Source organism: Girardinichthys multiradiatus, chromosome 19 (genome assembly GCF_021462225.1).
Source record: "Girardinichthys multiradiatus isolate DD_20200921_A chromosome 19, DD_fGirMul_XY1, whole genome shotgun sequence".
In the NCBI taxonomy this organism is placed as follows: Eukaryota; Metazoa; Chordata; class Actinopteri; order Cyprinodontiformes; family Goodeidae; genus Girardinichthys; species Girardinichthys multiradiatus.
The window spans coordinates 9,297,560-9,324,999 of NC_061811.1; the positions used below are offsets into that span (position 1 = coordinate 9,297,560).

Genomic DNA, 27,440 nt, shown 5'->3' on the forward strand with positions numbered 1-27,440 from the left:
GTTTTATTGTTACTCACCTTCTTTATGGATTATTGCACTGCTCAAAAAAAAAAAGGGAACACTCAAATAACACATCCTAGATCTGAATGAATGAAATATTCTCATTGAATACTTTGTTCTGTACAAAGTTGAATGTGCTGACAACAAAATCACACACAAATCATCAATAGAAATCAAATTTATTAACCAATGGAGGCCTGGATTTGGAGTCACACACAAAATTAAAGTGGAAAAACACACTACAGGCTGATCCAACTTTGATGTAATGTCCTTAAAACACGTCAAAATGAGGCTCAGTATTGTGTGTGACCTCCATGTGTCTGTATGACCTCCCTACAACGTCTGGACATGCTCCTGATGAGACGGTGGATGGTCTCCTGAGGGATCTCCTCCCAGACCTGGACGAAAGCATCCACCAACTCCTGGACAGTCTGTGGTGCAACGTGACGTTGGTGGATGGAGCGAGACATGATGACCCAGATGTGCTCAATCGGATTCAGTTCTGGGGAACGGACGGGCCAGTCCATAGCTTCAATGTCTTCATCTTGCAGGAACTGCTGACACACTCCAGCCACATGAGGTCTAGCATTGTCCTGCATTAGGAGGAACTCAGGGCCAACCGCACCAGCATATGGTCTCACAAGGGGTCTGAGGATCTCATCTTGGTACCTAATGGCAGTCAGGCTACCTCTGGCGAGCACATGAAGCTTAAATAAATGAAGAACACAAAGGTGCATTACCATGGGCCACATTCCACGTCTGCATATATATATGCTGGTTGTTAGGTAGAACATGTGTCAAACAAGAACTTTCAAATTTCATTTTTCTAATCTTTCTGCTAATATGTACATTTCATCAAGTGTCTTTGCTTCAGCCTTTTATTTAGCAGATCAGCTCATCCAATCAGCCCTCAGGATTCACACAGCATTTTTAGATAAAATTCAATTCCTCTGGTGTACAAAAGAACTTGATCTTAAAAATAGTTCCACCAAATTGATTAAATATGGGAACAGCATGGATTACATATGACAACTCTCCTACTGTCGGATTTTTTTGTGTTTCATGCCTGCTATTAACATTCATTCACCACTAGATGCCGCCAGAGCCTCTGCTTTTGTGAACAACAGGTGCTGAGGTGAACAAGTGGTGCCAATCTTCTTTCTACTGGAGGTGTACAGGTCCTTCTCAAAATATTAGCATATTGTGATAAAGTTCATTATTTTCCATAATGTCATGATGAAAATGTAACATTCATATATTTTAGATTCATTGCACACTAACTGAAATATTTCAGGTCTTTTATTGTCTTAATACGGATGATTTTGGCATACAGCTCATGAAAACCCAAAATTCCTATCTCACAAAATTAGCATATTTCATCCGACCAAAAAAAGAAAAGTGTTTTTAATACAAAAAACGTCAACCTTCAAATAATCATGTACAGTTACATCAGCAGCTGATACGGCACCCCAGACCATCACTGACTGTGGGTACTTGACACTGGACTTCTGGCATTTTGGCATTTCCTTCTCCCCAGTCTTCCTCCAGACTGTGGCACCTTGATTTCCGAATGACATGCAGAATTTGCTTTCATCCGAAAAAAGTACTTTGGACCACTGAGCAACAGTCCAGTGCTGCTTCTCTGTAGCCCAGGTCAGGCGCTTCTGCCGCTGTTTCTGGTTCAAAAGTGCCTTGACCTGGGGAATGTGGCACCTGTAGCCCATTTCCTGCACACACCTGTGCACGGTGGCTCTGGATGTTTCTACTCCAGACTCAGTCCACTGCTTCCGCAGGTCCCCCAAGGTCTGGAATCGGCCCGTCTCCACAATCTTCCTCAGGGTCCGGTCACCTCTTCTCGTTGTGCAGCGTTTTCTGCCACACTTTTTCCTTCCCACAGACTTCCCACTGAGGTGCCTTGATACAGCACTCTGGGAACAGCCTATTCGTTCAGAAATTTCTTTCTGTGTCTTACCCTCTTGCTTGAGGGTGTCAATCGTGGCCTTCTGGACAGCAGTCAGGTCGGCAGTCTTACCCATGATTGGGGTTTTGAGTGATGAACCAGGCTGGGAGTTTTAAAGGCCTCAGGAATCTTTTGCAGGTGTTTAGAGTTACCTCGTTGATTCAGATGATTAGGTTCATAGCTCGTTTAGAGACCCTTTTAATGATATGCTAATTTTGTGAGATAGGAATTTTGGGTTTTCATGAGCTGTATGCCAAAATCATCCGTATTAAGACAATAAAAGACCTGAAATATTTCAGTTAGTGTGCAATGAATCTAAAATATATGAATGTTAAATTTTCATCATGACATTATGGAAAATAATGAACTTTATCACAATATGCTAATATTTTGAGAAGGACCTGTATAAGAAGACTGGGCTATCTGCACTCCATTGCCTGAGTGTTAGCCTTTGTGGTAACGTCTCCTGTTCAGAATCCTTGCTTGTCTCCAGTTTTTTGACTCCAGTTTTTCTCACTTCTTCTTGTGCTCCTTCTCAGGTGACTTCCTAGTCCCGGGTCCAAGCTCCTGTGTCTCTTTGTTGCTGGCTTCAAGCTTCAGTCAGCCTCCTGCCAATGTCAAGACAGCTAAGCCTTCAAGAATTGATTTGGATCAAGTTCCAGCAGACAGCCCAAGCCCTTCGACTCCTAAGGACCTCCGGCAAGCAAACCCTGCTCACCCCCCACCTTTAGCTCTGCATCAAGTCTCAAGAAACAACACCAGGTGATTATTATTTCTGTGAACTGTTGTGTGAGAATCCAACTTCCTACTGCTAACCTGAATCTTCACCAGAGAGCTCTCCACTTACTTTGGATTAAAACCCTGAGTCAGCAGCAACTAATCCGTCCTTCCAGGCTCCGCATCATTCTCCCTCGGCCCACCACGTTTCCTTCATCTGTAAGCAAGAACTTATATTCAGTCCCCAATAATTCTACATCAAACCAGAGTAATTTATCTGAACTACCTCCCCATACAGTATGCATCGTGTTCCAGCACAATACCCACTTCCTGTCTAAATAAACCTGTTAAACTTTTCTCCTGCCTCCTGAGTGTCACTTCGCATGTGGGTCAAATCTATAAAGAAAACCATGACCCCTACACATCTGGATTTAGGAGTAGGACTGCAACACAGAATTATTTTCTTTAAAAAAAAAACATCCAGGCCTGTATAAAATCTCCCAGGAGAGCGTATTTAGGGCAACATTAAACAGCTGTGTCTGACCTGGCAACCAACACTCCAAGGCAGGGAATTTGGGGATCCTTTTCGGATATATTTTATGAGCATCAATGTTTTGGATAAAGCTGTCCATAGCTGAAGATCAGTAGTCTTTCCTCTCTCAGAGCACTAAAGCAAGACAAGTCTAATGTGTGTTAAAGGCCACAAGTGACGTACAACTATTGATGTGTTAGAAGAATGTGCTCCTCAAGTGCATTTTTGATCTGAGTAAACCAAACTTGAACTTTTCCGACCCATAAGATTTGAAAAAATGCTGATCATCACCAAAAGAGCAGCGTGGGTTGGTGGTGCCATCATGCTCTGGCTTTGCTTTTCCTTGGATGAAAATGATTTTTGTCAAGGTGGAAAAAATTCTGAATAATTTTAAATACCTGTCAGGTCCAAGCATACACTCAAATTGACAAAATAATGGCTATGAAGAAGAAAATGAATCTTCTATAATGGCCTAGCCACCATCCAGAACTATGTTCGACAGAAAATCTGTGGGGTCACGTGAAGAGAGCTTTGGACATTAGATGTTCTCATAATCTGACAGATTTGGAGAACCTTCGCAAGGAAGAGCAGGCAAATACTGTGAAGACATTTTGTCATTTTGTTTGGTTTTCAGTTGAATTGTACAGGATGAATATCAGATATGTAGAAAAAATGTTAAAAATGTAAAAAGTAAAGTTTTAACATAAACCTGACATTTTAGTAGGGATGTGCACACTTTGATGGGCGCTGTATATAAACCAAAACTGTTTTTTATGATGAACAAGGGCGGACAAGAGTCAGTTACACTAAACAACTTGTTAAGGTGTAGAAACTTTTAAAGTATAGGCAAAGTTCTTGGTTGCAATCTTGGCTTCTCTTAAAAACAAATTTTGGTTGAAAAACATTTTTTTCACAGAAACGTTTGAGAGTTGTTTTTACATGCATACCACACTAAGAGTGTCCTACCATTGCTGCTTGTGTGTTTGAGTGTCTCTGTCACTGGCAAGCAAAATAGTGGGAAAACCCCAGATGAGCCACATACACAATGTCAGAACGAAGAAGAAAGCTCTCATTCTCTTTTCACTCAGATTGAGCTTTTTAACTGTGGTAGGATCTACAAAGTGTTTAAAGAGTATTTTATTCCAAATGCCATTAGTATTTTTAATTTATAAAAATAAACACAGTGTAGTAACAAAATGAGCTACAGTAACATTTTATGTGTCTGTTTTTATGCTAATCTATACAGGTTTTAAACCTTTCTTTGCTCCATTTGTGCCTGGTCTTTTTTGTTAATTTGTTTTCAGTCTAGTGGACAATAAAGATTTCAGTTCTTTTTCTTTATTATTATTCCTTATTTCTAATCTATATATCTGTGGCTGGCAGTTTGCTTCTGATACACAGAAATCTTCCCACTGAGAGATAATTTTATTCTATTCTAAAGTTGAAAATATATCGCTAGGACAATAAACTTTTAACATAGTAACGTTCCATTTTTCTTTTGCAGGGTTGGCAGCTTTGTGCCTTTTTACTTGTGAGACTGAATTTACTAGTCTAGACAGATGCTTGTTGTGCTCCTGCAAATCTGCTGGTTTAACTGGTCACCTCAGCCTCTCCCAGTACAACCCCTGTACGCCCTGAAGTTTCCATCCTGGAAGAACTGGCTCAGCTTTGATCCTCAGCTGTAAACGTTACGGATCTTCTTCCTGAAGGCATAGCAGCTTTTCCTCCTGCATGATCAGATAACTGTGCGTTGGAATGTGATCCAGCTTCATAACAAACACTTTAGATTTTTTTTTAGACTCATGCGGTCTGGATTTCTTTCATGGAGACATGAAAGAATGGATTTCAAAAATCAGTTACTGATTGGTTTATGATTAAAGAGTTCTTGAACAGCATGTGGAACGTCTTTGGAGACAAGTCCACGTTTAACCAGAACAGTTGTGAAGGATGTTCAGTTCACCTGCTGATTTGCAGGTAAATCATCAGGATCAGATAGAGATGTTGCCACACACTGAGCCTCGCCCTCCTCCCTCTGCAGGGGTGAGGCAAGGTTGGGTGTGACTGCAGCTGCAGGAATGCAGTCATGTGTGTTTTAAACTCCCGCCATGAATGTGAGTCAGCTTTCGGTGCATTCTGCTGGATGTGCCTGCTCTCTCTCTCTCTCTCTCTCTCTCACACACACACACACACACATTTACAGCCTGTCTCTGTAACATCAGGTAAATATAAGGTAACTGTGAGAACGGGTGAAAGAACAGACACTGCTGCTGTTCTGCAGGTTTCTGTGAAACTGGACAAACAGCATCAATCAGCTCAGCAGTGGAGTCAGTTCTCCTGTGGAGGGAAACAGCCGTGGGATCATATTTTACCTTTCACTAAGAGTTGCTGCTTGCTGGACCCGATTCAGCTTAATTTTATTTTACTTTTTCTGATAATTTGGAACATGTAAGGAGGTTTTCTTCACCATGTTGGATTGGACAAAGCAGATCGAGAGCAAAGTCAACAATCAGACTAATCACAGCTGGAAAATGACTTCACACCCTCTAACATAAGTGAGGATCACGCAGGTAAGATACTCACACATCATCCCCTCAATTAAAAACAGACACCGTCCTGAACCTGGGTTTTTACCTTATCTCATCAACACACCAGTTAATTTCTTACTCAGGTGTGACATATAAACCAGACCACAGAGTAGACGTATTAACTCTCACACAGAGTGAGCGTTGTGTGTTGGTCTGAATACAGAGGTCAGTGACCTAGGTGAAACTCAGATGTTTCAGAGTTTGTGAACTTTGGAGTCTCAGGGTCTCCATCTGAAAGCTAGTTTGGTGTTTTATTGGAAAACAAAAACCAGATGGTTAAGCTTCAAACTCAGTTTTTATACCATACCTTTAACAAATAAGAAGTTAGGTTTATTCAGTTTTTTTAAAATCAATCCACATTTAGAGTAATTCATCCACTTCAATGCACTTTAGTTTGGTTAAATTAATAAATTCAGCATATCATAGGTAAGAGGAGTTAAATAATTGATGATGTTGATGACACCAATGTCCATGAAGACTGCATGGTGGCGGGTTGGTTCTGATCATCAATAATTGATCCTATCATCACTTACAGGGTATTTGTTAAGTAGCTTACTCATTGGTAAACTGGAGTTTGACTGAGACCAGGAGACTAGACGAATCAGCAGTCAGACTGACAACAGGTCATTCTGACAGCTGGTAAACCTGAGTCAGAACGGAGCAGCAGAAACCAGGTAAACCAGAACTAGATCAACAAATGAGAGTGAAATGGACACCTGGCAAACTAGAAAATGAATGAGAGCAGGTGAATCAGAGTCAGACTGAGACCAGGTGAATTGGATTAGATTTAGACCTGGTGAACCGGAGTCTGACGGAGACAGACTGAGACTAGATGAACTGCTCTCAGACTGATGAAAGCTCTGGAAAACCAGAGCCAGATCAGAGAACCAGAGACCAGGCCATCCAGAGTCAAACTGAGCTCAGCCTAACCACAGTCCAATGGGCCCTGGTGAACCACAGTCTGACTGATACCAGATGAAACCGAGTCCAACTGAAACCAGGCAAATCAGAGTCAGACTGAGATCTGGTGAACAGGAGTCAGACTGAAACCAGGCTAATGTGTGTCTGACTAGTATGGCATTAAAGAAACACATCATGTAATGAATTGAAACAAACAAATAAAACATAAAGAAGTACATAAGAATAAAGCCTTAAGTCAAACACAGGTTGGTGGCACTTGGCTTGATGTTGTCTACCTGTGTTTCTTTCTCTCCAGTTCCTACGCATTGTAACCATGACGTCAGGGGTGAAACAGCCTCAAGGATGGGGCCTCGCTGCTCTGTTTTCGTGCTGCTACCAAGAAAGTGAACAACCTGAAATCCGCTACTGCCATGAAAACGTCACAGCGATGGAGCCCACAATGCCCATGCCCTCTGCCCCGGAGCTGAACTCCATGTTCACTGAACTCATGGTGCGTTCAGGACCGCGTTTTCTGTCAGTATTCTGAATACATCTTCAGACATTAATCCCTCTTTTTGTTTTCTCTGCAGGACGAACTGGGGCTCTCAGAGAACCAAAGAACGGCCATGTTTGCTATGCCGCCAGAAAAGAAGTGGCAGATTTACTGCAGTAAGAAAATGGTAAGAAACCTTGAAGCTGAATTTTGAGGTGAACTCTGTGCAGTGCACCTGTACTACTGGGAGTGAAAGAGCCCCTCAGCATGATACTGCCACCACCATGCATAACAGTTGGTAAGGTTCTTAGGTTTAAAAGTCTTACCTTGATGCTTAAAAACATACAAATTTCAGTTAGCTTCAAGTTGTTGATTTTAGAGCTTTTTTTGGTTTGCATCCTCTTAGTTCATGGTTATGCAAAACTGGCTTCAATGTGGGCAGAAACTTGTCTTTCAGCAGATTTTAATTAATGGTTGAGCCCTGGTGAGTTCTTGGGCATTCAGGAACATCTAAACCAGTTTCCTTCCATCTGAAGGGGGCAGTTTGAATCTTCTTCCAGAACTGGCAAAATGGTGTCATGTTCGAATAACTTGTACTTGTGTCCATTTGTAGGAGCTGTTGATCTTGACATCCATATTTCTTAGAAATGGATCCAAAAGACTTTTCCAACTTGTGCAAGTGGCTTTTCATTTTAGATCTTCATTGAATTCCTTGGGCTTTTCTTCTGTTTAGAATATTGTTCAACACAACGAGAGCTCTCAAACACATCCTTTTAACAGCTGTAAAGAGAAACAATTGGATGCACTCAATCATGATTACTATCCAAAAAGGTTTTAGGCATTGGCCTAAACACTTTCCAAAACTTTTATGGGCACTTGGTAAAATATTTAGATACATTTATGGATATGTTAGAGTCTGGATGTATAATTATTGACCCTGTGTGAGTTACAGAAAATCCGAATTAAACTCAAACCTGTTTTTAAAATTCATTGAAGTTTTATCTACTAGAATTATTCCAGCCTGGATAAAAGAACATTTCCAATAAAGACCTAAAAGACCAAACTTGACCTTCTTGCCAATGATGCGTGGATGGAAACTTTGTCCTGTGGTATAGTCCAGCCTAGAGGAAAGAAATGTATAAACCCGTTTTACTTCATCACTCTAGTATGTTCCTGATTTTAGCAACGTTGCTCTGCTGGGATATGGATATCCAACAAATCTGTTGAATATATAAGATTCAAAGGACACAAACTGGCCCAAGATGATACCACATAAGCTTCAGTGTGTGAACTGATATCGTCCAGTGTTAGAGTGAATGTTGATGACTGTATTGTGTTTTTCAAGGAGGAGGAAAAAGGAGCAACCAGCAGGCCTGAATTTTACATCAGCCGGCTCAACTCAATGGCTGCTGTGAGTTATTTCTGAACATTTTAACCACCATCCACCAACAAAATAAGGATACAACACTCACTTAGAAGGAGCAGAAATTGCTTTAGCAGGTTGTCTGTTTAAAATGCTGAGGCGTTGTGCTGATTCCATCCCTGTTTCCTCAGATGAAGCCTCTGCTGGCATTGGATGAAGAAGATCAAGCCAATCTGAAGGACGTTGATGGTCTGAAAACAGCTCTACGAACTCAGCCAATAAGGTGCACCTCAGTCAAAGAGATGACTGTCCTTCTGACCTCCAGAGAGTTTGAGATTAACTGCTTTTACTGACCTCCTGCAGATTTGTGACAGGCTTCCTTGAACAGGATGGCCTCACCTGCATCCTTAACTTCCTCAAGTCTATGGACTACGAGACGGTTGAATCCCAGGTCCACACATCTCTGATCGGCTGCATCAAGGCACTGATGAACAGTTCTGAGGGCAGAACCCACGTCTTGGGACACCCAGAGAGCATCAACATCATCGCTCAAAGTCTGACTGCAGAAAACATCAAAACCAAGGTGTATGGATGCAGCCTTTACAACCATATTAACATAGTTATAACTGTAACGTTGTTGCTATGTGGAAAAATGACATTCCGTTGGTATAGCTATGATAAATTTAATGAATGTGGATAGATTAAAGATTAGCAGTGTCTGACTAGGAGATTAGAGTGCCTGCTGTGGTTGAACATTATGCTGTTGCCTCATTAATGGGACAGACATAATTAGTCCAAGTGTTCAGTTCCCAAAGTCCTTTCTCCCAGCTCGGGTGATGCAGGAATCTTGGCACAAACACTTGTTGTTCTCACTGTAACATATTAGATAGAAGCAGGACAGGGAAGGAACTTCTTGCTTTACCTGTATCAAACTGGACTCCACTTATTTAGCACCATGCATGTCTCCTGGTCTGTTTACCAAACACTTTGAGACATGTTCAGAAAGTCTGTATTTGTTGGTTTTCTCACCAGATAATTGATTTTTTGAAATCAAACCAAAGACATATAACTAAAGACGTGAGACAGAATGTAGTAAATTAATCTAAACTATAACAGCTCCACCAGGCCTACAGACATCATTCAGACCTGTGATTTCCTGAAAGGTTGCTCACTGAGTGTTTACACACTAAACAAACTCTCAGGACAGCATCTGGCCCCTCCCTTCCTCGAGAACCCAAACGTCAAACAGACCAAACCTGTAACATCCTCACTCTCTTAGATTGCCCAAGCCAAAGCCTCAATGGGAATCTCAACAATGCAGTCAAAGTTTTTTTTTTGTAAAAATACATTTCCCAGTATAAACACAAATGCCAGATGTGGATTTCACCTCAACGTGCCAGCTGGTGTTGGATTCAGAGAAAAACATGCACGCTAAAGTTTCTCCAGAAAGTGAAGGATGTTCTGGGAAATCTAGAAGAGATCATCCCATTATAAAAAAGGACCAGATTTTGGGCGCAGCGCTCATGGTGTAGGGGTTAAAGTGTGCAACCATATACAGAGGCTGCAGTCCTTGAAGCAGCCTTCCCAGGTTCAAGTCCCAGACCTGGCAACATCTGCCAAATGTCTCCCCCTCTTTCCTGTCTGCCTACTGTCAAAAAACTAATGGCCACTATTACCAAAAAAATATCTTTAAAACAAAAAAAAAAGGACCAAATTTTTTACTGAATATCGAGAATATTTCTGTCAAATGTTTCCATTCCAACTGTTTGTGTCCATAGAACCTTTCAAGTTTTATTTGTACATTTTTTATTAAATAAACTGTTCTCACATCTGACAGCTCACTGTTCATCTCCGTATCCTCAGGTGGCAGTCTTGGAGATCCTCGGTGCTGTGTGTCTGGTCCCAGGAGGCCATAAGAAAGTCCTGGAGGCCATGCTGCACTACCAGACCTTTGCCTCAGAGAGGACTCGTTTCCAGGTCTGGTTTTGGCTTTGGTTCTGGCTTTTACCCAACCTAAACTCTTCTGTTTTCATAAGTGTAACCAGGAACTAAATGCAGAATGTTTGCAGATGTTTCTAGAGTTTCTGGATGTTTCTCTTGGAAAAAAGCTAACCGTATAAACAGTAACCGAAACTCTGTTACCTTAGTTTAATCAGTTTGACAGATTTCCAGTGGTTCTTGCTAATATGTGGGAAGAAGATATGAAAGTCAGATTTGCAAAAGTATTTCAACAATCTGTAAACTCAAGCTGTGAATTCAGAGTCCACAGTCCATAATTTTTATTTGGTCAGCCTGCTGTTGCACACACAGCAATTTGACCTCTATATGCACTCTACCTGAGGGCAATTAAACAATGGAAGCAGCAAGCAAATGCATCTAGAAGTGAAGTTACAGCACTTATTCTAAAGGTTTGGTCTCTCGCTGGAGAGTAGAGAAGGTGAAAGGCTCACAGTTTTTGAAAGGAGTAATAACTTTTGATTTTTAAACCTAAAAACAAAAAGAATGAGCTTTAGATCCAACTGATAGCTACAAAAAACAGGAAACTCTAACCAGCTTTGTGAACTCAGCCAATAAGGTGCAATCCCTAACCCACTCCACCGGTTTTCTATAGGATTTGAGCCTGGGGGGCAATGATAAAGAATTGATTGTGTGTCTGGTGAACCACTTTTGTGTTGATCTGTACATGTTTTGGATCATTATCCAGCTAAAAGACCCAATAACAAGCCATTTTCAGTTTTCAAGTAAAGTCCATCTCATTTAAGACCTTCTAAAATTCCAGTCTAACACAATTCACATGAGCCTTGAGATTATTTGACCTTTTTTCACCTTAGACCTATCTGGAGTGGCTTAATCTTTGTCTTTTCTGACCGAAACACCACATTCCATCAGATTCCATCAGAGTTCAGCAAACACCTGCTTATGTTTGTGATTGTAGGACAGACAAAAGCTTTTTCACTGCTTGCCGCCAAAACAACATGTAGATTGCGTCCAATGGTTGCTACAGAGAATTGCTGAGCCTTTACCATCACAATAGCAGCATAAACGTAGATCCTCCTCAGCCTTGGTTTCCACAGTTCCAGCTGTTATAACTTTTCTAAATGTTGCTGTGTCAGAAGATATACACTAATCTGGCTTAATTGAAATACCTTGAATGACTTGATAACAATGATATGTTGTCTTATCTTTCCTAAATTGAAGAGTGGCTAAGAGAAATAGTTTTTTGGGTCACCTCATAATTGTTCCCAGGGAAACAGGAAGCAATAAATTACTCAGTAGAAGTCTATAAAAACAGATTTTTTCAATATTCTAAGGCCTTCTAGACATATTTTATCTATTGTTTATGAACCAGCGGTGAAATGCTGTCTGTTGAGCTCAAATATGTTAATAATGTTTAGAAGATAAAACAGCAGGAGATTAGAAAGCAACCTGCACAAACATACAGAAACTGCCCCCCTAGATTATCTAATAGATACAGTGAACAACAGAAAGTAAATTCTCTTACATAAAAACAAGTGAGGGCAAGTTTTCTATTCCTCAGGATTTGAACTGACCCTTGAACTCAAGATAATGAGAGGAAACACAAAAAGCTAGTAACCAATGGAATAAAGAGTTGAATTTATTATTAATAAACCTCATAACAAGACACACAATGCCAATTAATCTACAAACAACTAACCAGGGAAATTAAAACTAGGAAATGAAAGTTTTAAATATTATCTGCTCTAATTCATCAGTCTTTCAGAAGGTTACCGGAAGTTAATGGTTAACTTTTAACGTAAAAACATGGCTTGAATCAGAGAACAATCTCTAAACATCTGTGTTCAACAAATACTGACCACTATCAGTCAGCCATCCGTCCATTCACTGTCTGTACCGTAGATGCACGCTATTAGGAAAACATGCAGTATGCGATAACACTGGTGAATGTTGTAACAAATTCAACAAATACTTAACTAGTACTGTCAGCGTGTTTCTGCTTTCAGTTCTTATAAAACATAGAACCCAGATTAAAATAAATATTTATTCATTAGTTCTATAATTTCATTTTCGGTGCCTATCTCCAGCAAGTTGTTACAAGAAAGGTGGGACAGGTCGCCTGTCCATCACAGAGCCACACAGAAACAAACAGGACCAACAACCATGCACACATACACTCACTCCCTTTAGAATGCCCATTAACCTCACATGCATAGTTTTAGACTATGGGACAAAGCTGGAGTCCATGGAGAGAACCCACACATGCAGGGAGGACATGAAAACTCCATTCAGAAAGACTCCAGATCAGAATTTGAATCCAGGATCTTTTGCTGCAAGGCAACTGTGCTAACAGAACCAGCTTTTGCTCCAGTTAAAAATGCAAGTTTTTGCCAAATAGCTGAAGTCCAGTCTGATTGGATAGAGATCGTCTCTAGACATTATTAAGTCTTGCCACAGAGTCTGAATTAGAGTGAGCTCTATTAGGCTCCTTCAGAGCTACCATGACCGACACTCCCAATGTCTTTGGGGTCTCTGGCAGACACCTGCGTGGATAAAGACATTTGACTACATCTAAGGTCCAACAAGACCATTTGGAATGACCTGGGGAAAAAACTGTTAAAGTGGACTAAAGTAACTTTGCCACTGTTTTCTAAGGTGGACCAGAAGCAAGAGTTTCCAGAAGCATGGACTAGTATTTTAGAGATGCCTTAATTTGACATGTTTTCTGTATACAGAACCTGATGACGGACTTGGACCGGTCCACGGGTCGCAACAGGGACGATGTCAGCCTGAAGACAACCATCATGTCTTTCTTTAATGCTGTACTCAGTCAGGGAGCAGGAGAGGTAAATAAAGTTTTTGTCTCTCTGATCTTTGATCGGGTCCTTCCCTTTATATCTATTGTTGAATCTGATCTCAGACCAGTCTGGAGTTCCGGATCCATCTGCGCTATGAGTTTCTTATGTTGGGCATTCAACCAATCCTCGACAAACTTCGGTTCCATGAAAACATCACCCTAGACAGGTAGATCGGGTGTTCACCTTTCAGGCTGTGTCAGTGTTGGTTCTTTGACTTTAATCAGCTCTTTTTCAGGCATATAGACGTTTTTGAGATGTTCAGGAACGCAGATGAGTTTGAGATGTATAAACGATTTGATAGCGTGAGTAACTGTCACATTTTCACAGTTCAGATGGGAAATTCAGACAAAATCAGTCAGGTTTTGATCATCTGATGTTCTATGTTGCTCCTCAGACCCACGTCGACACCAAGAGTGCGAGCCAGATGTTTGATGTGATCAGGAGTAAACTAAAGCACACTGAAGCTTACCCTCATTTACTGTCTGCTCTGCAGCATTGTCTCATAATGCCATGTAAGACCTTACCTTCGACTTCACGCTGTTGTTCTATCTCAGCTAACAGCAACATCATTTCAACATGTTGGCTCGGTTCTGTATACAGATAATAAGAGCGGGACCACGCTTCAGTACTGGGTGCTGTTGGACCGGATCATTCAGCAACTGGTTCTGCAGACGGATAAAGGTGAAGACCCAGATGTGGCCCCTCTGGAGGATTTCAATATAAAGAATATTGGCCGCATGTGAGTTCATACATCCAAACAGATGTTAAATTTAAGGGAAAAGCTGAAAATACAATAGAGAAAATTTTAAAATTGTGTGAATCCATTCTTTTTATTGTTCCAACAAAGCTTTTGATTTACTTCAGTTTTGGATGAAATGTAAAAACAATGTTGGGGAAGTAGCATCGTTCGTTAAAATTATATGGCTTTATGTAAAGATGCTCACAGCACAGTGCATATGAATCCATGTACTTTCAAAACAAATCTCATTTTATTAGTTTTAAATCTAATCTCAGAAAACGGACCATAGTCCCTCTGCAGATTGTCCGTGGACTGTTGGAAGAAGTAATTTTTAAGGATATCTTGATTCCACTCTTTATTCATGGTAGTGTTCCTAGACAGAATTAGGAGGACATTGTCTTGAATTAAACAAACCTTACACTAAGGATTGTGTTAGCATACTTTTACATTTGCATTTGTCTTTTACTGTCCAACTTTTAGTTTTAGTTGAACTGAAGTTGCTACTTTGCTGCCTTCATTCAAAAGTGTTTTTATTATTGTGAGCGCAGATGCACATTGTGTGTCTACCTGCTGTTGATGTTGAGCAAGCTCGGTGTACATGATTCTGTAGCACAGCCCTTCTGGATCTTGATGGACTCTTTTGGACTTCTCCAACTGCAATTCCCAGCTTGTTAATGGTCTGGCAAACTGTTAATCCATCTGCTATATTCTCAGCAGCAGTTTCCGAGATGTATGTTCATTTTGATGCAAAGTGATGATTGCTACCTTTTCTGTTGACAAAACCATTACAAAAAACAAAAAAATCTTGAGCAACTCTGCCTTTTCTTTATAGTAGTTAGTCTTCCAAATAAATTAATACAATGACTGCAGCTGGATTCTTTCGGAGCCTCGCCTGTTGGGATGATATAATGGTGTTATATAGGTTATATTGAATAATTAGCTAAAAGGCAAACAGCTAACATTCTGGTCTAAGCAGGCGAGCTATCAATGGCAAACACTATTCATCATACTCAAGTTATATTATATTGCTGCATTTGCTAATACTCTAGCCTTAGCCAACTTATGGTTGGTTAATATGTGTGTTTATATATCTGTGCTTAGGTAATGACAGCTTATATGCTGTCATCACCTAAAATGCTAACATTTGTATGCAATGTTGTTAATGTTATCTAACTAAACCTACTTTGCTAATAGCAGTATATTATCATTAGCTAACATGCTTAAGTTAGCAGATTAGCTAACACAGAAATGTGTGCTAATATACTACATATTGTACATAACTATATATTCTATGCTAACTTAAGCTAACATGCTTGTGTACTATCATGAAACTGATTTTTTTAAATATATATGAGCTTTATCTTAAAAGTCTTAATTACTAACCATGTTTATCATAGGTTTATGCCTCTTTTTGTTTTAAACCTATTACTAAAAATAATCCATCATGCATCTAATCACCCATAAAATCACATTAGAGTCCCAGCCAAATTTTTATTGACACAATACTACAGAATGTGACTGAAAATCTGCAGTTTTACTGTGACATCTAGTGGTGGTTTGAGTTCATAAAGTGATACCGATTTATTGATTCCAGGTTAATGATATTTTTGGGTTATGGATGTGAAACATATGTTACTTCATTTGGTTATGCTGTCTACAGAGTTCAGCATTGATGACATGCTGCTGAAAGCCAAAATTAAAGCACAGCTGACTAGTTAATTACCTGAAGTCGCCTTTGTGTGCTTTAACAGGCTGGTAAAGGAAAATGAGGTGAAACAGTGGAAAGAACAAGCAGATGAAATGCGAAAAGGTAACAGAAAAATGTATTCATGTCTGCATTTTAAACGAGAGTCTGACAGATGTCATGAACTCAAACTGTGTGTCATCTTCTCAGAGCATCAGAAGCTGCAGCAACGCTTGGAAAAGAAAGAGAGGGAGTGTGAAGTCAAGAATAAGGAGAAAGAAGAGATGATGGAGACGCTGAACAAGATGAAAACCAAGCTAGAGCGAGAGAGCCACGAGCACAAACAAGCTAAACAACAAGTGGAGGAGCTGACTGCTCGATTGCAGCAGCTCAGTTCTGTAAGCTCAAACATTTAAACACATGAATAAAGTTTCTGCCACTTAAAATATTCTGCATCTTCATCGTGTGGCTCTGAAGAAGGTCTTCTCTCCCCTTAGAGCTCAAGTGTTCCAGGAGGACCTCCAGTCACCTCTGGTGGTTTCGTTTCACATGTTTCATCCCCAAGTTCTCCTGCTCCTCCACCACCTCCTCCTCCTCCACCTCCTCCTCCAGGAGATCCCCCAGTCTTTGGCATGGCTCCACTTCCCCCTCCTCCTCCAGGACTTCCTTTAGGGATAGCAGAGAAGATGAAAAACATCCCTCAGCCATCCAGCCCACTGAAGTCTTTCAACTGGAGCAAACTGTCGGAGGTAAACCTAACTTCTTTTTGGATTTCTTCTCACTGATTTAGTTTGACTGCTCTGACCCGAACCACGTTTCAGCTGCTTGTTTTCTTTAAGTATATCCATGCCAATATGGATGGATAAATAATCCATTCATCCATTGTTTTATACTTATCCAAGATCGGATGGTGGGGTTAATAGGTCTAGGAGGGAAACCCAGACATTCCTCTCCTCAGCAACTCTCTCAGCTACTTCAAACATTCCCAGGCTAGAAGGGATATGTAATCCTTCTAGCTGCCTCTAGACCTTCCCTTTAGGTCTCCTCCCAGTGGGATTGTGATGGAGATCTAATTTTGGTTTCTTGTATCCAAATCTCGGTGCCATAGGTAAAGGTCAGAACATGGACAGACTTGTTAACCATGAGCTGTCCTATTTGCACCAGCTTTTTTTTTTATCACAACATATCAAAGAAGTGCCCACATTACTTCAGATGAAGTCCCAATTCATCTATCCATCTCCGTCCTACCATCACTTTTGAACGAGACACCAAAATACTTTCATTTATTCTTGGCAAAGAGATTTGATAGTTTAAATCTGAGATAAACTATTGAACTGTATAATCAAAGCTCTGATGATGATGATGATGATTATGTTTATTTATTTGTTTGTTTGTTTGTTTGTTTCAGACTAAGATAGCAGGAACCATCTGGAAAGAAATCGACGATCAGGATGTGTTCAAAGTTCTGGATCTGGAGGAGTTTCAAAATACTTTCTCAGCTTACCAGCGACCAGCAGTAACACAACATGCTCATACTAAACACAAAACATATGCTCACCGGCCACTTTATTAGGTACACCTTGCTAGTACCGGGTTGGACCCCCTTTTGCCTTCAGAACTGCCTTAATCCTCGTACTCGCACTCGTCATCTTCCGCTTTATCCGGGACCGGGTCGCGGGGGCAACAGACTCAGCAGAGACGCCCAGACGTCCCTCTCCCCGGACACCTCCTCCAGCTCCTCCGGGGGGAGCCCAAGGCATTCCCAGGCCAGCCGAGAGACATAGTCCCTCCAGCGTGTCCTGGGCCGTCCCCTGGGCCTCCTCCCGGTGGGACGTGCCTGGAAAACCTCCCGAGGAAGGCATCCAGGAGGCATCCAGTATAGATGCCCGAGCCACCTCAACTGGCTCCTCTCGATGTGGAGGAGCACCGGCTCTACTCCGAGCCCCTCCCGGATGGCCGAGCTTCTCACCCTATTGCTAAGGGAGTGCCCGGCCACCCTACGGAGGAAGCTCATTTCCGCCTCTTGTATCCGGGATCTCGTTCTTTCGGTCATGACCCAAAGTTCATGGCCATAGGTGAGGGTAGGAACGTGGACCGACTGGTAAATCGAGAGCTTCGCTTTTCGGCTCAGCTCTCTCTTCACCACAAAGGACCGGCACAGCGCCCCCATTACTGTGGCAGCCACACCGATCCGTCTGTCGATCTCCCGCTCCATTCTTCCCTCACTTGTGAACAAGACCCCGAGATACTTAAACTCCTCCACTTGAGGCAGGAACTCCGCTCCAACCTGAAGAGGACAAGCCACCCTTTTCCGGTCGAGAACCATGGCCTCGGACTTGGAGGGGCCGATCTTCATCCCAGCCAGCGAGGCACGTGACATCGCCCGGTACGGCGGAGCCGGGGTCCCACCCTGGAGCCAGGCCTGGGGTCAGGACTCGTCGGAGAGCGCCTGGTGGCTGGGTTGCTCCTCGCGGAACCTGGCCAGGCCTAGCCCGAACGAGAGACGCGAGACCATCCCCCAGTGGGCCCACCACCTGCAGGGGGAACCGTGAGGGACCGGTGCAAAGAGGATTGGCCGGCGGACGAAGGTGGAGACCTCGGCGGCCTGATCCGCGGATGCTTAGGCTGGCTCTAGGGACGTGTAATGTCACCTCACTGGGGGTCAAGGAGCCTGAGCTGGTACGGGAGGTCAAGAGATATCGACTAGAAATAGTCAGGCTCGCCTCCACGCACAGCGTGGGCTCTGGAACCCATCTCCTTGAGAGGGGCTGGACTCTCTTCTACTCTGGAGTGGCCCACGGGGAGAGGCGGCGGGCTGGGGTGGGTTTGCTTGTTGCCCCCCAGCTCAGCCATCTCGTGTTGGGGTTTACCCCAGTGGATGACAGGGTCGCATCCCTGCGCCTTCGGGTTGGGGAGAGGTCTCTGACTATCATTTCAGCCTACGGGCCGAGTGGTAGTGCGGAGTACCCGGCCTTCTTGGCGTCCCTGTCGGGGGTGCTGGAGTGTGCCCCTCCTGGGGACTCCATTATTCTGCTGGGGGACTTCACGTGGGAAATGACAGTGACACCTGGAGAGGCGTGATCGGGAGGAATGGCCTCCCCGATCTGAATCCGAGCGGTGTTTCGTTATTGGACTTCTGTGCTAGTCGCGGATTGTCCATAATGAACACCATGTTCAAACATAAGGGTGTCCATCAGTGCACTTGGCACCAGGATACCCTAGTCAGGAGGTCAATGATCGACTTTGTTGTCGTATCATCAGACCTTCGGCCGCATGTTTTGGACACTCGGGTGAAGAGAGGGCTGAGCTGTCCACTGATCACCACCTGGTGGTGAGTTGGATCCGTTGGGGTAGGAGAAAGCCGAACAGACTTGGCAGGCCCAACCGCATAGTGAGGGTCTGCTGGGAATGTCTGGCGGACCCCTTGGCCAGGGATGTATTCAACTATCACCTACGGGAGAGCTTTGACCAGATGCCGAGGGATGTTGGAAACATAGAGTCCGAGTGGACCATGTTCTCCGCATCTATTGTCGATGCTGCTGGCCGTAGCTGCGACCGTAAGGTCTGCGGTGCCTGTCGCGGCGGCAATCCCCGAACCCGGTGGTGGACTCCGGCAGTAAGGGACGCTGTCAAGCTGAAGAAGGAGTCCTATCGGCTGTGGTTGGCTTGTGAGACTCCTGAGGCGGCTGACGAGTACCGTGGTGCCAAGCGAGCTGCGGCCCGGAAGGTGGCAGAGGCAAAAACGCGGACCTGGGAGGAGTTCGGTGAGGCCATGGGGAAGGACTACTGGTTGGCCTCGAAGCGATTCTGGCAAACCGTCCGGCGCTTCAGGAGGTGGAAGCAGTGCTTCGCCAACACTGTTTACAGTGGGGGTGGGGAGCTGCTGACCTCGACTGGGGACATTATCGGCCGGTGGAAGGAGTAGGATCTCCTCAATTATGCCATCAAGCATTCCCTGGTGGAAACAGAGTCTGGGGACTCGGGGTTGGACTCTTTCATCACCCAGGCTGAAGTCACCGAGATGGTTAAAAAGCTCCGCGGTGGCAGGGCTTCGGGGTTGGATGAGATCCGCCCTGAGTACCTCAAGTCTTTGGATATAGTGGGGCTGTCCCCCGACATAAGAAGGGTGACCGGAGGGTGTGTTCCAACTACAGGGGGATCACACTCCTCAGCCTCCCTGGTAAGGCCTACGCCAGGGTATTGGAGAGGAGAGTCCGGCCGATAGTCGAACCCCGGCTTCAGGAGGAGCAGTGTGGTTTTCGTCCAGGCCGTGGAACACTGGACCAGCTCTATACCCTCTACAGGGTACTCGAGGGTTCATGGGAGTTTGCCCAACTGGTCCACATGTGTTTTGTGGACCTGGAGAAAGCATTCGACTGTGTCCCTTGTGATGCCCTGTGGGGGGTGCTCCAGGAGTATGGAATTGGGAGCCCTTTACTAGGGGCCATCCGATCTCTGTACAAGCGGAGCAGGAGTTTGGTTCGCATTGCCGGCACTAAGTCGGACCTGTTCCCGGTGCTTGTTGGACTCCGGCAGGGCTGCCCTTTGTCACCGATCCTGTTCATAACTTTTATGGGCAGGATTTCTAGGCGCAGCCAAGGGCCAGAGGGGGTCTGGTTTGGGGACCAGAGGATTTCGTCTCTTCATTTTGCAGATGACGTGGTCCTGCTGGCCCCCTCTAGCCAAGACCTACAGCATGCACTGGGGCGGTTCGCAGTCGAGTGTGAAGAGGCTGCCTTAATCCTTTGTGGCATAAATTCAACAAGGTACTGGAAATGTTCCTCAGAGTTTGGTCCATATTGACATGATAGCATCACACAGATGCTGCAGATTTGTCGACTGTACATCCATGATGCGAATCTCCCATTGCACCACATCCCAAAGGTGCTCTATTGGATTGAGATCTGGTGACTGTGGAGGCCATTTGAGTACAGGGAACTCATTGTCATGTTCAAGAAACCAGTCTGAGAAGATTCGTGCTTTATGACATGGCACGTTATCCTGCTGGAAGTAACCATCAGAAGATGGGTACACTGTGGTCATAAAGGGATGGACATGGTCAGCAACAACACTCAGGTAGGCTGAGGTGTTGACATGATGCTCAATTGGTACTAAGGGGCCCAAAGTGTGCCAAGAAAATATCCCCCACACCATTACACCACCATCACCAGCTTGAACCATTGATTCAAGGCAGGATGGATCCATGTTTTCATGTTGTTGACGCCAAATTCTGACCCTACCATCCGAATGTTGCAGCAGAAATCGAGACTCATCAGACCAGACAACGTTTTTCCAATCTTCTATTGTCCAGTTTTGGTGAGCCTGTGTGAATTATAGCCTCAGTTTCCTGTTCTTAGCTGATAGGAGTTGCACCATGTGTGGTCTTCTGTTGCTTTAGCCCATACACCTCAAGGTTCGACATGTTGTGCGTTTAGAGATGCCCTTCTGCATGCCTTGGTTGTAACAAATGGTTATTTGAGTTAATGTTGCCTTTCTATCTACTCCAACCAGTCTGGCCATTCTCCTCTGACCTCTGGCATCAACAAGGCATTTGTGCCCACAGAACTGCCGCTCACTGGATATTTTCTCTTTTTCTGACCATTCTCTGTAAACCCTAGAGATGGTGGTGCGTGAAAATCCCAGTAGATCAGCAGTTTTTGAAATACTCAGACCACCAACAACCATGCCACGTTCAAAGTCACTTAAATTATCTTTCTTCCCCATTCTTATGCTCGGTTTGAACTGCAGCAGATTGTCTTGACCATGTCTACATGCCTAAATGCATTGAGTTGCTGCCACGTAATTGGCTGATTAGAAATTTGCGTTAACGAGCAGTTGGACAGGTGTACCAAATAAAGTGGCCTGTGAGTGTAAGTCAGTTTAACACACGCACTGACAGCACTTAGCGTGGCTTCAGTCAGTGTTTGTGACATCGTCTCACAGTAAACCAAGCTATTGCCTGGGTGTGTTTTTACAGAAAGAAGCTGGGGAAGCCGAGTCTGTTAAAAAAGTCAAGGAGCTGTCGGTGATTGATGGCCGCCGAGCACACAACTGCAACATCCTGCTGTCACGGTAAGTATCTGGGTCTGGGTCAAGGTCCATTAGTGCGTCTGTGTGTTGGTCTGAGGCCTTGTGTATCAGGTGTCCCTCTTTACTGTTAGAGTTCTGCTGACACAGTCAGTTTCTGGGTGTTTATCTGGTTCTGGATCTGTGGATCTGTGGATCTGCTTCTAAATTTGGTTTCTCTTTGTGAAACTGGGCTGTTTGTGGTTTGTGGGTCAGTGTCAGAACCTGTTTGTGGATTATAGTCAGTTTTGGCTTTGTTAATCTGTCTCAGAACCTATTTCTGGCACTGTTTGCGGGTCAGTTTCTAAGTTGGGGTTTCAGTTTGATAACTCTTTTTCTTGTTCTGGGTTAGTTCTGGATCTGTGGGTTCATCTCAGAACCTGTTTCTACATCTCAGCTAGTTCTGGGTTTGTGGGTCAATCTTAGAGCCTGTTTTTGTGTCTGCTAGTTGGTCAGGATCAGTTTTAAGTTTGTGGGTCCATCTCAGATCCTGTTTCTGGGTCTCTGCCTGTTCAGCTGATTGTTGTTCAGTCTGATAACCTATTTGTGGGCCTAAAACATGTGTTGCTACGTTTTGGAACCCGGTTGTAGGTTCGGGTCAGTTCCAAGAGTATTGTTTATTCTCAGAACTTGTTTCTAGATCTGTCTGTAACAGTTGTTTCTCTATGGGTTATAAACTAAGCCTAAACTGGGGTTAATTTCAGGGGACAGCCAATAAATCTGATGACTCCTGCAGGGATAATTTGAATAAGGTTTTGTTCAGATCTCAATATGAAGTGAAACATGAATGTTTGAATTTGTGTGTGACAGACTGAAGATGACCAACGAGGAGATATGCCAGGCCGTCCTGAGCATGGATGATCAGGAGGAGTTGCCCAAAGACATGTTGGAGCAGGTATGAAACAACTGTCAGACTTTCTGTATGAAGCAGGTTTAGTGAACCAGACGATGAATGAAACCAAGGGTTTTTCTTGCTGTGTGTGTGTGTGTTTTAGCTGTTGAGGTTTGTTCCTGAGAAGAGTGACGTGGATCTTTTAGAGGAACACAAACACGAGTTGGACCGCATGGCTCGAGCCGACCGCTTCCTGTATGACATGAGCAGGTGTGTAACAAACCCACATGTCTGAAAACAGCATGAACATCTATTGACATCTTCGGTGGGATGTTTTGTCAGCTGACTCTAGGACAGGAACAGGGTTTGGTGGGTCTTTGAAAGCTGTAGTCCCAAACAAACTATAAACTCCATGATAGTGGGACCTGATGGCCACCTTTTTTTCTACATTAACTAGTGGAAAAAAAGGGTACTGGGAGCTGCAAGAAGAGTAAGCTTTCTGGGGTCTTTCCTCCTGGACTTTACATGTTTTTTTGGGTACACCACCTTCTTTCTTCTCTCTGTGTTGCCTTGTGATGTACATTTGGCCATCCCTTCATCAGGTTTTAGCTTCACTATCACATCTTATTCACCATAGCTGCTCAAAGATACCAGTATTATTAAAGAATACTTTACCCATTTGGTGGGAACTGGCTGGACCTCTCCCAGTTAGACCAATAGGGGTTGATACAAGCTGTTTTTAGAGCCTGTTTTCTGCTTAACCAGAATCAACCACTACCAGCAGAGACTCCAGACTCTTCACTTCAAGAAGAAGTTCACTGACCGAATGGCCGAGGTCAAACCTAAGATCAGAGGTAGGAGATCAGTTCTGTCTGGGCCACATTTTTGTGCAACTTCCTCATTGTCCTCTTCCTCATCCTGTCTCTTCTTTCAGCTCTCAGTCTTGCCTCCACGGAGGTGGTCCAGAGCCAGGCTCTCCGACAGCTCCTGCAGGTGGTTCTGGCCTTCGGGAACTACATGAACAAAGGACAACGAGGAAACGCCTATGGATTCAAAGTTTCTAGCCTCAACAAGATGGTGGACACTAAGTCTAGCAATGACAGGTATGACACAGATCTCAGTCAGGTGGACAGAAACCAAATCCTTGTTATTGACCTAAACGAGACCAATTAGCTGGTTTATAGCAGATTATCTGCAGCAGGTTGGTGTGAAGGTCTGACTGACTGTTGGTGTGTTTCTAGAAACATCACTCTGCTGCACTACATGATCACTGTGCTGGAGAAAACGTTTCCTGCAGCCACGTCCTTCAGCAAGGACCTGCAGAACATTCCAGAAGCTTCTAAAGTCAAGTAAAAAAGGGCACATACACACAGACGTAAACGTGTTCATGAATGAGGTATGATCATTAACAACGCCCATAATTTTCTGTCTCGACAGCATGACCGAGTTGGAGAAGGAAATCAACATTCTGAGGTCTGGTCTGAAGAGCATTGAGGCGGTAAGGTCAATAAAAGCATGAAAGACCTGCTGAACCATGTGGGATCTATACTAACGTGTGTGTTTATGTGTACGTCTGCAGGAGCTGCAGTACCGGCAGACACAGTCCTCCCAGCGTCCAGTTGATAAGTTTGTTTCTGTGGTCAGCCAGTTCATCACCGTGGCATCCTTCACCTTCTCAGACGTAGAAGATTCACTGCGAGAGGCTAAAGACCTGGTGAGTTTCTCATGGTAATGGTCTTACGGTCAAATTATGTCTTGGTGACTGTTCAGGAAGCGTCCTCATATTGTTTAATTCGTTTTCTTCACCTTTTACATCTTGTGACCCAGACTTTCTTGTAACCTTTTAAAGTGGTCTTGATTAATATCTCCATAGGCTTTCTTTCAAAGTTAGAGCTCTGGAACTTCTCCAAAACTTCAGTGGTGTTCAAGAAGTTAGCATGCTGTCTGTAGATCACACAGGCCCCTCTTGATTACTTGTTTCCTGTTGAAGTTTGCAAAGGCACTGACACACTTTGGAGAGGACTCATCCAACCAGCAGCCAGATGACTTCTTTGGGATCTTCAACACTTTCCTCTCGGCGTATTCTGAAGCCCGACAGGACAATGAGGACATGGCCCGGCGGCAAGAGGAGGAGAAGAAACGAGCACTTGTTGAGGCTCAGGTCAGTCGAGACCCTGAGAAGTCTACCTGAGAGGTTATTTTGCAGCTGTCTGTCACAGGGTTACCTTCACAGTCTCTCCTTGTTGATTCGATGAAATCAGTTCTTTGTCTTTGTCCCTACAGATGAAGAAAGACCGAGAGCAGAGGATGAGGAAGGCAAAGTCAGTTGAAGAAGAGGAAGGTGGAGAGTTTGATGACCTAGTGTCTGCGCTGCGCTCAGGAGAGGTCTTTGACAAAAATCTGTCCAAATTGAACAACAAGAGGCAGCGCAAAGCCAAAGAGCTTGGCAGCCGACAAAGACCAATGTCGACCTTTAACCAGTACCAGGACAGGTAACCAGTACGGGTTCATTGGGACTTGCGCAAAACCACTTCTAGGGTATATAATAACCAGTTCTGGTTCTGTGGAACTGGAGCTAAACCAGTACCAGGACAGCTAATAGCCATCACTGGTTCACTGGGACTGAGCCTGAACCAGTATCACAACAGTTAATAGCCAGTGGCTCATTTGGACTGGAATTGAACCAGAACCAGGAGAGTGTTTATAACTAGTACTGATTCACTGGGAGTAAAACAAGTAGTAGGACATTTTCTGAACAAGAGGAGCTAACTGGGACTGGACATGACCCAGTAACAGTTGATAACCAACAGCACCTTACTGGGACTGGAATATAATGAGTATCCGGTAAGCTCACTAGGACCAGAACTTGTGAAAATTGGCTTCACTCAATGGCTCTGCTTGATAAAGAATTCAGTGAAAGATACAGAAACTCATGTTGGTTTGCTTCTAGGAAAACCCACTCCTGACCATTGCTATTAAAAATCTATTTCTTCACATTTCACCTTCAGTCAAACTCAGAAAGGGCTGAAACATTCCCATCAAATCTCATGTTTCTCAGCAGCCAGAGACCAGAATTAACTTAAAAGATCCAGAAAAAAGTAAAGTTTGAGCCACACAAAATTATTTTTACTGCATCAGTCTTCGCTAGCTGTGGTCAGTCGGTGCATAGTTCTGTTAGTGTGAGAGTAGGTAAAGGCTGCAGTCTGAGTGTGTAAGGGGAACCAACCCGACCCGACCTCAGTTATAATCAAACAAACCTGCTGAGATTTTTGAGGCGGATCTGGATGCAGTCGGGTTTTGCAAACTGACCACCGGCGTGTTACCGACAGCCAATAAAAAAGAGGCAACAGCTGTGAGACGACATTTTAAAAACACTTTATTTGAAACTATGCACAATTATGAAAACAAAAACACTGGGCATAATACAAACTTTCAACTAATTACAATCCATCTTGATTAAAAAACAAAGAATAAGACAACAAACAGAGACTCGGATATTTAAGAACAACATATAGTAAAATAAACCAAACAATTCCCATATTGAGCATTAAGGTAATAAGATTTAATTTAACCAATTGACATTTCTGAATTAAAACGTTTTCACATAGAATAAACCTTTTTATTTGGGGATTTGTTTTTTCCACTATTTATTGTTTGTTAGAGTGACTATTCATCATGTTTGTGGCTCAGAACCGAATTTGATCTGAGATGTGAACTGGGACCTGAAGGCCATCTTCAGAGCTGCTGATGTGATTCTGAAAGGGATGTGCAATAACAGAACCATCTGTTGATTATTAATGCTTATTTATATCTGCTTAATATAATGAAAGAATATTCCAAGATGACTGTTTTGAAGCATTAAGTAATTTAAGAATAAAAAAATCTTATATTTAAAGAATCTGCTGTACATAATCGGTGTTACATAAATGTGTTTTTGACTTCATGAAAAGTTATAAACATGTTCTTACTATGATTCATATCTGTGTCTGATGTTAAACAGTGAAAAATATTAAACTGTGTCCTGTTGCTGTATGAGTCGCTTTCAGATTAACAAACTGTTAAATAAAAATGTTTCTGAGCTGGCAGAGAATAATAACACGTGACTTTTTGTTTGTCATAATTCACATCTTTGTTTTTTGATACACATAGAAAATCTCAATAACTCAGAAAATAATTGAAAAGCTCAATAATTTCAAAAACTTTATTTAAAATGTTAAACTTGTATCTTATATAGATTCATGAAACATAGAGTGATATATTTCAGATGTTTTTTTCTGTTATTTGTGATGGTTACCTAATGAAAACACAAAATTCAGTTTCCAAGAAAATTACAGTATCAGATTGGACCAAAGATATTTTTAATGCACAAAGGTGGGCTACTTGAAAAGTTTGTCCATGTTATACAATATGTGGGGTCAGTATTTGGTTGGGCCTCCTTATGCATTAATTACTGCATCGATGTAGTGTGGCATGGAAGTGATCACACTGTGGTTCTACTGAGGTGTCATGTAAGCCCAAGTTTACTTTAATTGCTGCCTTTAGCTGATCTGCTTCATTGGTTTAGTATTAAAGATTAGAGACACCAGACGGTGTCTCTAATCTTTAATACTCGTACTCGTTCTCGTCGTCTTCCGCTTTATCCGGGACCGGGTCACGGGGGCAGCAGACTCAGCAGAGACGCCCAGACGTCCCTCTCCCCAGACACCACTTCCAGCTCCTCCGGGGGGAGCCCAA

At 43.2% G+C, this 27,440-nt stretch overlaps 1 protein-coding gene across 2 annotated transcripts; it reads left to right on the forward strand.

Annotated features, from left to right (window-relative positions):
* Nucleotides 1–5,477: 5,477 nt before the first annotated feature.
* daam1a (dishevelled associated activator of morphogenesis 1a) lies at nucleotides 5,478–26,802 on the forward strand. 2 transcript variants are annotated; one of them, XM_047345296.1, is made up of 26 exons: nucleotides 5,478–5,776; nucleotides 7,011–7,205; nucleotides 7,285–7,374; nucleotides 8,533–8,598; nucleotides 8,742–8,833; nucleotides 8,914–9,133; nucleotides 10,414–10,527; nucleotides 13,263–13,373; nucleotides 13,448–13,551; nucleotides 13,621–13,687; nucleotides 13,780–13,897; nucleotides 13,986–14,124; nucleotides 15,876–15,934; nucleotides 16,019–16,206; nucleotides 16,306–16,557; nucleotides 17,217–17,324; nucleotides 21,786–21,880; nucleotides 22,685–22,769; nucleotides 22,870–22,976; nucleotides 23,472–23,560; nucleotides 23,641–23,809; nucleotides 23,948–24,055; nucleotides 24,144–24,204; nucleotides 24,286–24,420; nucleotides 24,697–24,867; nucleotides 24,990–26,802. In XM_047345296.1, the coding sequence occupies exons 2-26, from the start codon at nucleotides 7,029–7,031 to the stop codon at nucleotides 25,200–25,202; spliced, it is 3,138 nt and encodes a 1,045-aa protein (XP_047201252.1). In that variant the 5' UTR covers nucleotides 5,478–5,776; nucleotides 7,011–7,028; the 3' UTR covers nucleotides 25,203–26,802. The 2 variants fall into 2 exon arrangements, with proteins under 2 accessions (XP_047201252.1, XP_047201253.1); XM_047345297.1 differs by having other exon boundaries at nucleotides 24,697–24,900; nucleotides 24,990–25,127.
* Nucleotides 26,803–27,440: the final 638 nt, after the last annotated feature.